This window comes from Elephas maximus, chromosome 8 (genome assembly GCF_024166365.1).
Source record: "Elephas maximus indicus isolate mEleMax1 chromosome 8, mEleMax1 primary haplotype, whole genome shotgun sequence".
NCBI classification, from domain to species: Eukaryota; Metazoa; Chordata; class Mammalia; order Proboscidea; family Elephantidae; genus Elephas; species Elephas maximus.
This window is the reverse complement of record NC_064826.1, coordinates 43,902,852-43,916,847: the sequence shown is the minus strand read 5'-3', so window position 1 is coordinate 43,916,847 and position 13,996 is coordinate 43,902,852. Positions and strand designations below refer to the sequence as shown.

Genomic DNA, 13,996 nt, shown 5'->3' with positions numbered 1-13,996 from the left:
CATCCATCCATCCATCCATCCATCCATCCATCCATCCATCCATCCATCCATCCATCCATCCATCCATCCATCCAACCATCCATTCATCCGATGTTTAATGGCCCCAATGTAACAAGCACTAGAAAAAATGACAAGGTATATTTTAAGTCTGGCTTTACAGTTTACAAAATGCTTTTACATATATTATTTCATTAAGTCTTCCTACAATCATGTAAGGTGGGTGTTAGTATCCCCATTTTATAGATGAGGAAACAGGCTCAGAGAGGATTTGTGATTTGTTCAAAGCAGCACAGCCAGCAGGTGGCAGTGTGGACATGAATGCAGGTCTTCGTCCCATTCAGAGCTCATTTGTGTAGGGCATTCTTCTATAGGGAAGAGTACAATCAAGCATAATTTCTCAACTAGTCTCTCTGTTCCTAATCAAATGTCATGATCCAGTCAACATATACTTATTGAGACTGTGTGTGGCTCTAGGGGATGCAAAGACTGGGTCCCTGCCCTCACTGAGATTATGGCCTAGCGTGTATGTGTGGGGGGGTGGGAGAGGACAAACATTAATCCTATGTTCATACAAGAAATGTACATTTGTTTTCAATGTATGAGGGAGAGCTGACCTAGTTATGAAAATCAGGAAAGTCCTCCAGGAGGAAGTAATTATTAGCTTGTGTTCTGAAGGGTAAGTCAGAGTTAGCTTTGGGAAAAGGGGATAGAAGAAAATTATACACAGAGAGACATGCATGCGCAAGGGCCCTGTGGCAGGAAGACTCAATGTGCTGCAAATCTGAAGGCCAGTGTGACTGGCATATACAGAATGAGAGGGAGCCTGATGTGGGATACAGTCCAATTGGCAGGCAGGGGTCAGACCATGCAAAATTTTGTAGCCATGAAAATGATTTTAACTCTGGCTTAAGAGCAATGGGAAGCCATGAGTCAGAGAATGACATGATTAACTTTGATTCTGATTTTGACTTCTGTATGTACTTTTTTTTATGTACAATGGATTACAGAGGAACAAGAGTAGAAGCAGGAAAAATAGCTGGAAGGCTTTTGCAGTTGTCCAGGTGGGAAGGGATGGTAGCTTGGACCAGGGTGGTGGTGGAAATGGAGAGAACCCCACAGGTGCCCATTTTCTCACTAAGCCCTATCACCACAGTGTGCTCACGCATTTGCAGTACACGGAAGCTTGTCCACACTTCAGGGCTGTGCTGGAGTCTCCCCTTCCAGGAAGCCTTCTCAGACAATGTCAGTCCTCCGAGACCTTCCAGAAGTTGTGTGTCTCTTCCGCATTGCCCATTCTCACACCTGATGCTTGTCTATGGCTTGGCTGTTCTCTGGTCCACTCCTGGAGATGCCTTCATTTCTCTTGTCTTCCTTTCTCCCTTTGGAAAGTAAATGCTTTGTTGGCATTTGCTGAATGGTATCAACAGGGCGCCTTTGGAATTACATTTGTAAATTATTACTCATGCCAATTGCCTTTTTCCCCCCATCTAAATTTAACACTGGTTGCTTAAATCTATTTTCATGATCTTGTTCTATCAACACATATGTCCCAATTTTTCCATTATTTCCTCTAGACTCTTTCCCATATTTCTCCTAGTAGAAAGCAGATTCAGGGGGAATGGAGTTGGGGCAGGGTAGGGGCAGGAGTGTAATTAAACAGGGGCTGTCTGACCAGAATTCCTATACCTTTTAATGGGGTATTTGATTAATCCTTTCCACAGGCACCATTATTCATGCCTTGATGGAATCTCATTTTATAGCTCTTAATACATGGACCCAATTTATCCACATCACATTGTATTCTAATACTTGTCATCCCAGTTATTAGCTATCTCCTTCTCAGTGTAAAATCATCAGCAAGTTTGATTAGCTCATTCTCCGGAGACGATAGGGGAGATAAGAACAGACACAGTACAATATGACTACCAGTGGCTCTGCATCCTCAAAAGAAGACTGCTAAGCAGTACTGGAATTCATTTATGGAGTCAGGGTAGCCAAAATAAATATCTGCCCCTGTGGGAAGGTCTCTTGTGGTGGGACCCAGGAGCCTCGGCCTTATAGGGCTGACTCTATTGTTTTCTTAGTAGGACTGAGCCATCATCAAAGTGGGATCGCTTTAATAAAAACTACTGGGGCTTCTCTTCTTCCTGCTTCCTAATCCTCTCCTCCCTGCCCCTCCATTCCCTTCCTGAGAGGCACAGCCCTGAAGCAGTCTTTATTCCAGGACATCATTTTTGCCTTAAATCCCTGCTTCTTTCTCTGTGAGGGAGCTGGTGGGCCAGACAATCTACAACAAAACCCATAGGGCTGTTTATCACTCTTTCTCCAGCCTAGAGTTGGCTCTAAGCAGCCAGCCCTTTCTTCTTCTTCTCCCTGGAGCTAAACCTGAGCCTTGTGACCCATGGGCAGCTTCAGTCCTTTCTAAGCAAGGTCACCCCCTAGCCTGAAAGAGAGAATGGACTTCAATGACTCCTAAAGGACCATGGCTCAAAGGCCATAAGGAATTTCCAATGCCCCTTCCTTTATCAACCTCTCTTTAGTTCAGTCAGGAAAACCACCACAGGCCCAATGGTTTAGAGCCCCCTCTGGAGTCCCTTTAAAAGCTGCCTTCATTTTTCACCAAAATTACTTTTGTGATTTTTTTTTTTGAAGCAAGCAAGCAAGGAGGAGGAGAAGAGGCACACTCTTTGTGGTGATCTCCTCCCTTCGAGAGGTGGAGCCTATCCTTTTTTCCTCCAGGGAGGGCTGGACTTGGTGAATCATTTATAACAAATGGAATGAAGTGGAAGTGACAGTGTGCCACCTCAGAGACTAGGTCATAAAAGGCACTTTGACTTCTACCTCTCTCTCTCTTTCTCTCTCAAATTGCTTGGTCTGAGGAAGGGTAACTGGTATGTCATGAATAGCCTCATGGAGATGCTTGAGGCCCTGGGAGTGAGAACTAAGGCCTCCTGACAACAACGATGTGAGGGAGCCATCTTGGAAGTGGATCCTCCAGTCCCATTCAAGCCTTCAGATGACTGAAGCCATGGACAACAGCTTGACTGCAACCTTTTGAGAGACTCTGAGCCAGAACCACCCAGCTAAGCAGCTCCTGGATTCCTGACCCACAAACACTGTGTAAGACAATAAATAATAATCATTGTTTTAAACTACTGAACATCGGGGTAATTTATTATGCCACAGTAGGCAAAGGCCTTGGTCCCTTCCTTTCTCCAGTTCCCTTCTCAGGTTGCATCTTGGTCTCTGCTCTCTGCTCAGGGAGTCTGGTATCCCTGTGGTTCCCTCTACTCATCCCTGGCCTCTACTGTGTGTCCTCAGTCTTGAGACTCTTCCCTAAGAAGAAGGGGAAGATGAGAGAGGGGCTCCCAGAGGCCTGGGTTTGGAATTCTGGCTCCTGTCTGCCATTCAGAGTGACATCTGGAATTAGGCAAATGACTTTTCACAGAGAGCAGCCTCTCAGGCCATAACTGCCTCTTGTTTCTGAAGCCTGGGGCCTAATGACTTTAGTCAGGCTGACAGCCAGCATGAGAAGACTTTGCAAACAACGTGTTCCCTTTTGTACCATCCGCTCATCTCCTGTACCCTTTCTGCTCGTCTGCAGCTTCTGGAAAAGGTCATGTCTCATTTCAACTCTGCAGTTAAGTGCATCTGACATGAGGTGTGGGGTAGAGATGCAATTTGGCTTAAAAATTGCAAGGTGTGCCACTCTACTCTGCCTTACTGGCTGTGTCCTGCCAGCACAGACTCCAATCATCGAGGAGGTGGCCATCCGATTCTCTCACTTCACTCATGCTTATGCAAAAAGCAAGATGTAGCTTCTCATTAAAAAAAAAAAATCCAGGTTGCTCGTTCATCTGGTGAAATCCTAGTAACTTTTACAAAATCTCTTAGTTCTAGGGGGCAAGGTGAGACAGGTATAGATGTTAATCTCTCCTGGGAAGCTTAGCAAAGGTAAAGGAGCAGTGGACCTAACAAGCAGAGCGGACCCTAAAGCAGAGGTTCTCAGTGTGGTCCCAGGACCAGCTGCATCAGCCTCACCTGCTGACTTGCTAGAAATGAAAATTCTCATGTCTCACCCTGAACCCACTGAATCAGGAACTCTGGGGGTGCGGCCCAGCAGCCTGTGTTTCAACAAGCTCTTGGATGATTCTGATGTACTGCTAAAGGTTGAGAATCACTGACTTAAAGGCTTACAGATTTAAATCATTCATTCAAAGACACTGATTGAGTACCGACTGCGTGTCAGACACTGTGAGCTCTGGGGCAGTGAAGAGGAATTACAAGGAATTCCTTCCTCAAGGAGTTCACAGCCCCCTTTTCCCTCACGTGATCATAAAGCTCGAAAAGAGCATAGGGATTTGAAGATGCCGATCCAAGTAAAGGAAACCATTCTTTACATGAAAATCTCGTCAACAGACAGGAGGCACACCAAAATTGCTTTTTCACAGGAATGATCAGACTCTCAAAATAGTAACCTTTCTGAAGTAAGTCAACGTGTGGGTTTAATATATCATGTACAGCTGGCTCAGCCTTTTAAGCAAGCAAGCAAGCAAAAAAAAAAAAAAAAAAGTGATTTCACCATGAATGAAAAGCTGAATTACTTCAAAGGCTCATTTAGGTATTGTCTGTCTTTTAATGAACAAATTATTCTGTTGTTTCATCATCTTCCATGAAGAAGTAGTTTCCCCCTCTTTTTCTATAAGCCTAAATAAGTCATAACAGCTAAGATTCTGTGTTTCCTATGGCTGGGCTCTATGGGAACTCTGCATTCGTTTACTCATTTGAGCCTCCCCAACCTCATGAAGTAGGTGAAGGAAACATACACAGTCTGTACATGAAGAACAGAGGCTGGAAGAGACTAACGACCTGCCCACAGCCCCACATCTTGGAAAATGTAGAGCAGGAACTGGAACCCAGCCCATCTCATAACCCCTATGCAAACAATCCTCTTGTGCTGTACTCTCAGACCCATTGGGTCATTTTGCTGCTCAATGAAGATAAAACCTGGGCTTCGAACTGGTTCATTCCGGTTTGAGCCCCTGCTGAGAAATTTAATTTCCACCCCTAGATATACTGAATTAGAATCTATGTTTTAACAAGATCCCCAGGTGATTCTTATGTATAATAGATTTTTAGAACCACTGCTCTACTAGTGGTTCTTGGAATCGGTCCCTAATCAGAATTAGTCCCTAACGAGCAGCATTAGTATCGCCTGGGAATTTGTTAGAAAGGCAAATTCTCAGCAGGGGTTTGAAGTCCTGATTGAACCATTGATTAATTGGGAAGACATAAAAGAAAATATCTTCCTCCTCTACAAGAATTCTAGTGTGAAACCACTGGCCAAAGCTAGGATTGGGGGATTTAAAAAATTTAAAGTTCATGCTACATTTCTTCTTCAAAACCATAGATAATTAGGAGGTGGTAATCAACTTCTTGGAGCCCCTGGGTGGCACAAATGGTTAACACACTTGGCTGCTAACTGAAAGGTTGGTGGTTCAAATCCTCCCAGAGAAACCTTGGAATAAAGACCTGGCACTCTACTTCTGACAAACAGCCACTGAAAACCCTGTGGAGCACAGTTCTACTCTGACACACGTAGAATTGCCGTAAGTTGGAATTGACTCTGCAGCAACTAGTAACTGGTGTCAACTTAGGGTCACCAGCATTTGTGGCCTGCATTAGAATCTGGTCGCTTCCAAGCAGATCCTGCTTTGAGACAATGGCTCCTTTCTCTCAGGATGCCTCAGTGATGACAGTGTGGCCACTTGCTCACTGACTCATGGTAACATTATCAGGGCAGATGATTTTCCTGCGGTTGGTGACAAATTTGAGTTGATCCAGCCATGCCTGGGCCCTGGTGACTGCGGCTGCCCAGTTAATCCGGCACCTGTAGGGTGAAGGATGTTACCTACAGTCACAGAAGAAATCAAAGCTGTCTGGCCAGACCACTGACTCACTCAGCCCCTTGGCATGGGCATGAGGCCTGCTCTGGCCAGTTGAGTTCATCCACCACACAGGCCTATCTCATTTATGAGGGTGTCACAGATCACCCCCATTTCAGTCATTAGATCAGGAGGCCTCTTCCTACTGTATCCTTGGGAATAACCTGGTGCTTTTAGTTAAATGCATGTGAAAGCTGGACAATGAATAAGGAAGACCGAAGAAGAATTGACGCCTTCGAACTGTGGTGTTGGCGAAGAATACTGAATATACCACGGACTGCCGAAAGAATGAACAAATCTGTCTTGGAAGAAGTACAACCAGAATGCTCCTTGGAAGTAAGGATGGCAAGACTATATCTCACATACTTTGGACATGTTATCAGGAGAGATCTGTCCCTGGAGAAGGACATCATGCTTGGTAAAGCAGAAGGCCAGTGAAAAAGACTAAGACCCTCAACAAGATGGATTGACACAGTGGCTGCAACAATGGGCTCAAGCACGACAACGATTGTGAGGATGGCGCAGGACTGGGCAGTGTTTCCTTCTGTTGTAAACAGAGTCGCTATAAGTTGGAACTGACTTGATGGCACCTAACAACAACAACAATCAAGAAATCTAAAGCCCACGAGTGTGTATAAAAGCCACGCGGGTATTTTTCCAGCCATGTGCACAGCATGTAACTTAAGGCTCTGTAATTGAGGCGCTTTAGAACAAAAAGTCCAACCCCTATCTATTTTTAGCTCAGGATGTTTGCTGGCTTTTGCTGAGACACTGGTTTGATTAGTAGCATTCCATGGAACTCCAGACGTGAGATACCGAGCTCACAAATGTATGACTCATTTCAGGATTCTGAAATGAGGAGCACCTCTCAATGGCATACTGGAGGCTGCGAGTTTCTGAGGAAGTACTGCATGCATATAAATGAGACATTGGAAAAAAAAAAAACCGCTTATGGTTAACAGTCTTGAAGCCTGGGACTACCCCACCATGCTCTCCACCCTCACAGCATGATGGCTCCACAGGAAAGCACTGGGATTAGGAGATTCTGGGTTTGGACACCTATATGCTGCCTCATTTATTTACCAGTGACAGGAATGTGCTAGAAGACAATCAAAAGATGATAAATTGCTTTTGGTTTTAAAGGTGCTGTTCAGGCTGGGTGTATACCCAAGGGGAACCAGGTTTCAAGCCAGGAGCCATCACTTCACCCTGTTAGGAGGGCACATTTTGGCAAACATCAACCAGCAGAAGACTGCTGTCTCCTTTCACCAGTAGATTTAGACACTTGCTCGGCAAGCCTGAAGCGCAGTCGTCCGGCAGGTTTGCGTGGCAGACAGCAGACTGCCCACATACTGCAGGAGGCAGGGCAGGGAGACCTTAGGCAAGACTTGCAGCTGAGAGGGATTTTTCCCATGTTGAGGCAGATAGATAAGAGGGGAATAATTTCGCAGAATTCCAGAGCAGAGATAAACTCTCAGTAAGTGACTCGAAGAAAGACGGATTCGTGTGAGATAAGCAGACAAACATTTCTAGGAAACTGACAATGGAGTCTGCTTTTGTGGACATAGAACCCCCAAGCTCCAACTTCTCTGGGTGGGGACGAGGGACACTGGGCGTTTCAAGATGACCCATCTGAGCAAAACTTGGCACTCCACCTCTCCTTCCTTGCTCACCAGCCCAGTGGGCCAGCAAGGGCCATTCCAGCTGGAACTCTTCCTCCTCCTCTCTATTCTTGATGCTTCCTCTCTGTATAGGACCATGTGAATCATGGTCTACACACTCAGTACTCTGGAGGTGAACGTTCCTCAATCAACTCATTTCATGGTTTCCTCTCTGCCATGTGCTAGAACTGGCAAATGGAGAGAACTGCCTCACTATGCTTATGTATATATGCCAGGTGTTGCTCTGAGTCTTATGCTCATATTTATGCATTTTATCCTCGACAACCTCTATGAGATAGGTACTATTATCCCATTTTGTAGATGAGGAAGCTGAGGCACATCAGTGAGGGATTTGCTGAGGGTCATACAGCTAGTAAACAGCAGAGCTAAAATCACGCCTAGGCAGCTTGGCTGCAGGGCTTGGCTCTTTCCTAACTGCTCTCTTGTTATGTTAGGTGCCGTCGAGTTGGTTCTGACTCCTAGTAACACTATGCACAAGAGAACGAAACACTGCTCCATCCCAAGATACCCTCACAATTGTCATTATGCTTGAGCCTACTGTTGTACCCGCTGTGTCAATCTATCTCATTGAAGGTTCTCCTCTTTTTTGCTGACCCTCTACCAAGCATGATGTCCTTCTCCAGGGACTGGTCCCTCCTGATAACATGTCCAAAGTATATGAGACAAAGTCTCAACCATCCTTGCTTCTAAGGAGCATTCTGGCTATACTTCTTCCAAGACAGATTTGTTCGTTCTTCTGGCAGTCCACGGTATATTCAATATTTTTTGCAAAAGGCATCAATTCTTCTTTGGTCTTACTCATTATCCAGCTTTTGCATACATATGAAAAAAAATTTTTTTTTTTTTATATGAGACGACTGAAAATACCGTGGCTTGGATCAGGTACACCTTATTCTTCAAAGTGACATCTTTGGTTTTCAATACTTTGAAGAGGTCTTTTGTAGCAGATGTGCCCGATGTGTACCTCTTTCGGCTTCTTGACTGCTGCTCCCATGGGTGTTGATTGTGGATCCCCTAACTGTTCTGGGGCCTCTCAAATACAACCCTCTTTCAAACAGAGCAGCTGACCCCCCCGTGTAGCTACCGGTTAACTCAGGTTTTCCTTCTTTTCCAGACCTTCCCTACCAAAACAAACAAACAACAACCAAACCAAAAAACAAAAACAAAAAAAACAGCTGCTGTTGAGTCGACTCTGACTCATGGAGACCCCATGTGTGTCAGAGTAGAACTGTGCTCCAGAGGGTTTTCAGTGGCTGATTTTTTGGAAGTAGATCACCAGGTCTTTCTTCCAAGGCACCTCTGGGTGGGCTCAAACCTCCATCCTGTTGGTTAGCTGCCTAGCACGTTAACTGTTTGCACCATCCAGGGTCTCCTCCCCAGGCGCAGCTCTCTGGGATTCAGTGGGTACCTGAGCTGGAGCCAAGGCTGCTGTGTGAAAAGACAGAGGCACAACACAGCCCTATCTCCAATCCCCTATTTGTTTCTAAATTCAGGTCAGACGTCCAAACATTTATTCCTTGCTTGTTTGCTTTGAACATTCTACCAAGTTGCCCCAGACGGCTTCACAGACCGTCTCTCTGTTCTCCTGACTTAGATGAGCACCTGGCCCCTCCCTGCACACCTCCCATCTCTGGCAAAACTCCTGCTGCCAGTGACTGATGTTCCCTGCCCAACTTCATTATACATTACAGCTAAAACTCCTATTTTCCCCGTGGCAGCGAGGCATATTTATGGTACATGTTACATGCCATGGCGCTTTCAAATCTGTCATTTCTAATAATAACCTTGGAACATAACCACCATGCCCATTCCATAAGTGGGCAAACAGAGGCGTGGGGGGGGGGCGGGGGTCATAGCAAGGTTGCAATGGAGTCCCAAATTGCCACATCTCCAGAGCCACTCATATATGATTCTCTCTTCAGATTGTTTCCTCTCATCCTCCTGTTTAACAAACTTATCTACGGCTTCAAAATGAGAGATGTTATCAGGATCAACGGTATTGTATCTGTGTCTGCACTACAGCTCTCAGAATGCTAACAAGTGACATTAAGCTCTGACGGCAGGAACGTCACTGCTCAGCTTTCTGCCAAAGCCCATTCTCATTAGTAGGTTTACATGCATGAAACCTACACTTGGAGTTTCTGGTCTGCACAATTCTCTCATCACCCGTTGTGACTGATCAGAATGGTAGATGGATTTATTCTCATGCAGAACACAACCAACTTCAGCGTTTACTGAAATGGCCTTCACTTTGATTCTGATGGAATCTCCTGGCCAGCAAATGAAAGGGTAGATCGTAATCTGTAAGCATACTGAGTAATATTCCTTTGGAGTCAAAGTTGTAAGACTGTTTTTCAAATTGTTACTACAGCTTAGGTCCAAGGTGAGGGAGACATGAGGGAGCTAGAAGATGGGATCATTGCATACAAGTCTGGAATGAGAAACTGCAAATGTTGGGAGCTTTATAAAGACAAACTTGCCTCCCCTAATGTGTGCCTTATTTTGCTGCTGCTGTGCATTCTTTTTCCAGGGGTGCCTGTTCACAGAAAGTATGCTGGAACAGGAGTCAGAAGTCATGAGTTCTAGTCCCAGCTCTGCCACATCAGTTGAGTGACCCTGGAGAATTTACTGAACTTCTCTGAACCTCCGAATCTGTTAGGCTAACTAACACCCAGTCTACCATACTGAGCTGTAATGAAAATCAAAAGGAGCAAGCCGCGAAAGAATGTGTCACCAATGGCAGGATGCAGGAGCCTTGGTGGTGCAATGGTTAAGTACTTGGCTGCTAATGAAAGACTGGTGGTTCAAAGCCAGCAGCTCTGTGGGAGAAAGATGTAATGATCCGCTCCTGTAAAGATTACAGCCTAGAAAACCCTATGTGGCAGTTCTACTCTGTCACATGGGGTCACTGTGAGTCGAAAAGGACTCAACGACATATAACAACCACAACAAATGGCAAGATGCTGTAGAAATTTAAGATATTTCTAAAGATACACGATTACCCTCAAAAGGTGATGGTAAAAATACAAGCCTCTCATCTCTGTTCTCAAAGGAGCCATCTTCCAGAGATGGCATCTGCAGAGAAGCAGAAGCAGTATGTGGGAGTGTGAGCAGGAAGGCAGAGTTCACGTCAACCCAAAGCAGGTGACAGGGTGCTATTTAACTTGCTCACTCTCTCTACTCACGTTCACTCTTGAGTCCTTCTTATCCCACAACCTAAGGCAATGCCTGGTACAGAGTAGGGGCTCATAAGTGTTAGGCAAATCAAAGAATGCTAGCCTAAGGATTTTAATTCCTCAGGCATGTAAAATTCATTGACACAAGAGGAACTGTGGTTGAGGGGGAATTACTAGAGGCCTGAGAGTGTAGGTGGCACAAATGTTTGGTGCTCAGTTGCTAATCTAAAGGTTGGCAGTTCAAACGCACCCAGCAGTGCCACGGGGGAAGGAACTGGTGATCTGTTTCCATAAAGACTGTTGTTGGGTACCATCGAGTTGACTTCAATTCATAGCGACCCCATGCGACGGAGTAAAACTGCCCCATAAGGCTTCTTGGCTATAATTTTTATGGAAGCAGACTGCCAGATCTTTCTCTCGTAGAGCCACTGGATGAGTTTGAATGGCCAACTTTTCAGTTGATAGCCAAGCTGAGCTCTTAATTGTTGTGCCATCAGGACTCCTCCCATAAAGATTACAGCCAAGAAAACCCTATGGAGCAGTTCTACTCTGTAACACACAGGGTTACCACGAGTCAGAATGGACTCCACGGCAACAGGTTTGGTTTGGTTTTGGAGTGCAGGGTGACCAGCTGGCTTGTTTACCTCAGCTTGAGTGGTTTCCCCAGACAAGCTGGTCACTCTACCTAAGCGTCATATCTTAAATATCCATTTTGTCTCCTCCCAGCCAGCACACAGTAAAGTCTCTGAACTAAGGAAGCCTGAAGAGAGGCAAATGTGTCTCTGAGTCCCTAAAAAGTAGATCCCCAGAGATTTTTACCCTGGGCGATGTATTTTTCCTTTTTTGCTCCCATTAGGTTCAATTTCCCTAGCTGGCACCCTCTTCGCACTGCCAAGAATCCAACAGAATCACACACCTTCTAGTTTTCCTGCATCAGATTAAAAAAAAAAAATTATCGCCTCTAAAATATTTCCCTGACCCCTGTTGGTGGCTTCCTGCCACCATCTAATTCTTCTACCTAACAGCTCATAGCATGCAGTGCAAAACTGCAGCCATGAGCAGGGTTTGCACTGAGATGGTTAGAAACGCTTTGTTAAATATTCACCAGAAACACGTGTGCACTGCAGACTGCCATTTAGACCAAGATTGGGCTGGTATATATAGGAGGGAAATTACATTTGGGCCAGCAAAGAAATGTTATCAGTGGGGGCTTCCCCTTTTAAAAACTTACAGCAAGAGCCTGCCTGAGACAATTCAATATTCATAAATGGAAAGCAGATATGACTTTTCTGTTCCGCCAAGAGCAATAGCTATTTATCACGGCAAATGACTGAAATAGTTGTACTACAATGCTTTACTCAGTGCTGTAAATTATGGTATACAGAAGATTAAACTTAAGTCTAATGCTACCCTTGAGCTTCAACAGCTGAGTCCTATAACCGTTAAGAGGAGAGAATCTTTTTCCTGGTTACTATTTAAAAGGGTATCTCTATTAAAAGCTTGTCTTAAACATAAATTACCAGGCCCTGGGCAGGCTCTTCCTCCAGGCACTGACTCACAGGACCAAACCCATTCCGTTGAGTTGATTCCAATTTATAGCGACCCTACAGGACAGAGTAGAACTGCCCCATATAGGGTTTTCCAAGGAGCGCCTGGTGGATCTGAACTGCCTACCTTTCTAGTAGCTGTAGCTCTTAATCACTATGCCACCAGGGTTTCCTGGCTCACAGGAGTCATATCTAAATCACACAATGACGCCTGAGACTGTACGTAGGTGCTGTGCTGACCTCAAGGGGCATGGCAGAGGAACTGGGATGGAGGTGAAAGAGACTGCACAGAGCGCTGAGTGGAGCACTCACTTCTGCCCAGTCGGTCATGGGGGCGGGAATACGGGTGCTCTGCCCACTGGGCTCAGCAAGCCTTATGGAGACTTTGGAATTAAAGTGATCCTAAACCCAGACCACTTCAAAGAGAACATTTCTTCTGGTACCTGCTATTCTGCAAAGAAATCACCTCATCCGGACTTAAGAGCTGAAGCCCCAAGGTTCCTGGTGGAATTTTATTCTCTAAGGCGTTGCTCTTCAACGTGTGATCTGTGGACTGATAGCATCAGTCAGCATCACTTGGGTGAGGGTCAGAAATGCTGCTGTACCGAATCAGAACCTGGTTTCAACAGGATTCCCCAGGCGATTCATACGCAAATTAACACATTTAATGTACATAAAAGTTTAACAATCAAAAGATAGGTGTGGTGCAATTAATTACTTTTGTGTGTGGTCTTTCTAGCCATGATCTTTTAACTTCTACCCCGGTGATTGGGCAGAACTGTATGATAGGGTAATTGGGGCCCACCAAAGGAATTAGTCAGTTATGCCTTAAAAGAGAACCAATTCCAGAGCAGAGAGGAGGATCCTACCACCACCAAGGAAGAACAGCCAAGAGCCAGCATGTCGTTTGGACCCAGGATCCCTGTGCTGAGAAGCTCCTGGAAGCAGGAGACCAAGGGAGAGAGAACAAGCTGTAACGCTGAAGACAGTGAGAAATGGTGGCAGGAGAGTCCCAACAGCAGAAACTCGCAGCAGGAGATGGCGTGGTGGGCTTCCTGGCCCATAGAGAAAGCTGAGTGCTTTTGGGCAGAGGCCTAGGGCCAGGGAGAGGCATGCCTGTGAGCACGGCTGAGAAGAGGCTGTCCTGATGGAATAACTGTATCCTTGAGCGTTCCTGAGCCTGAATTGTAACCTGTTGCTTAACTAATAAACCCCATAATTGTGAGTATTGTTTGTGAGTTCTGTGTGGCCATTGCGATGAATTATCAAGCCCAGCAGAGAAGTAGAGAGCATCGTGAGAGGGATAGTTGGTGTCAGAATTGGTAAAAATGGCAGAGAGAGGAGGCGTGTCTGATCCCTGCCTCATAGGAACCAGGTTTGGGCTGTTAGTCTTGGTTCTCCTTCACCCTGGTGAAGTTAGAGGAGGTCAGACACTGCTCCCATGCCGTTTTTACAATAGGTAAATAAGTATCACCAGGGAGAAGTTCCTTGAATTTTTCACTGGAAGTTATTACAAATGATAATATGATTTCTGAGAACAGGCCCTAACAGTGTACCATTGGGTTCTGAGCTCTCTTTTGTCCAATCCTACTTCAGAACATTGTCAGGAACTTGAGACTGATTTTTATGAGCTGGGAAGGAATGTA

The 13,996-nt window shown here is 45.4% G+C and overlaps 1 protein-coding gene across 7 annotated transcripts in view; it reads right to left on the bottom strand.

Annotated features, from left to right (window-relative positions):
* Positions 1-13,996, bottom strand: part of ATXN7L1 (ataxin 7 like 1) — a 286,145-nt gene that overhangs the window by 153,103 nt on the left and 119,046 nt on the right. Inside the window, exon 4 of one of the 7 annotated variants that reach the window (XM_049894464.1) lies at positions 60-1,379. The exons of the other annotated variants lie outside the window; for them this stretch is intronic. Within the exon in view, the coding sequence (XP_049750421.1) occupies positions 1,297-1,379 (83 nt within the window). The 3' untranslated portion in view covers positions 60-1,296. Of the gene's footprint in view, positions 1-59; positions 1,380-13,996 lie in introns of those variants that run through there. 7 annotated transcript variants of the gene reach the window in all.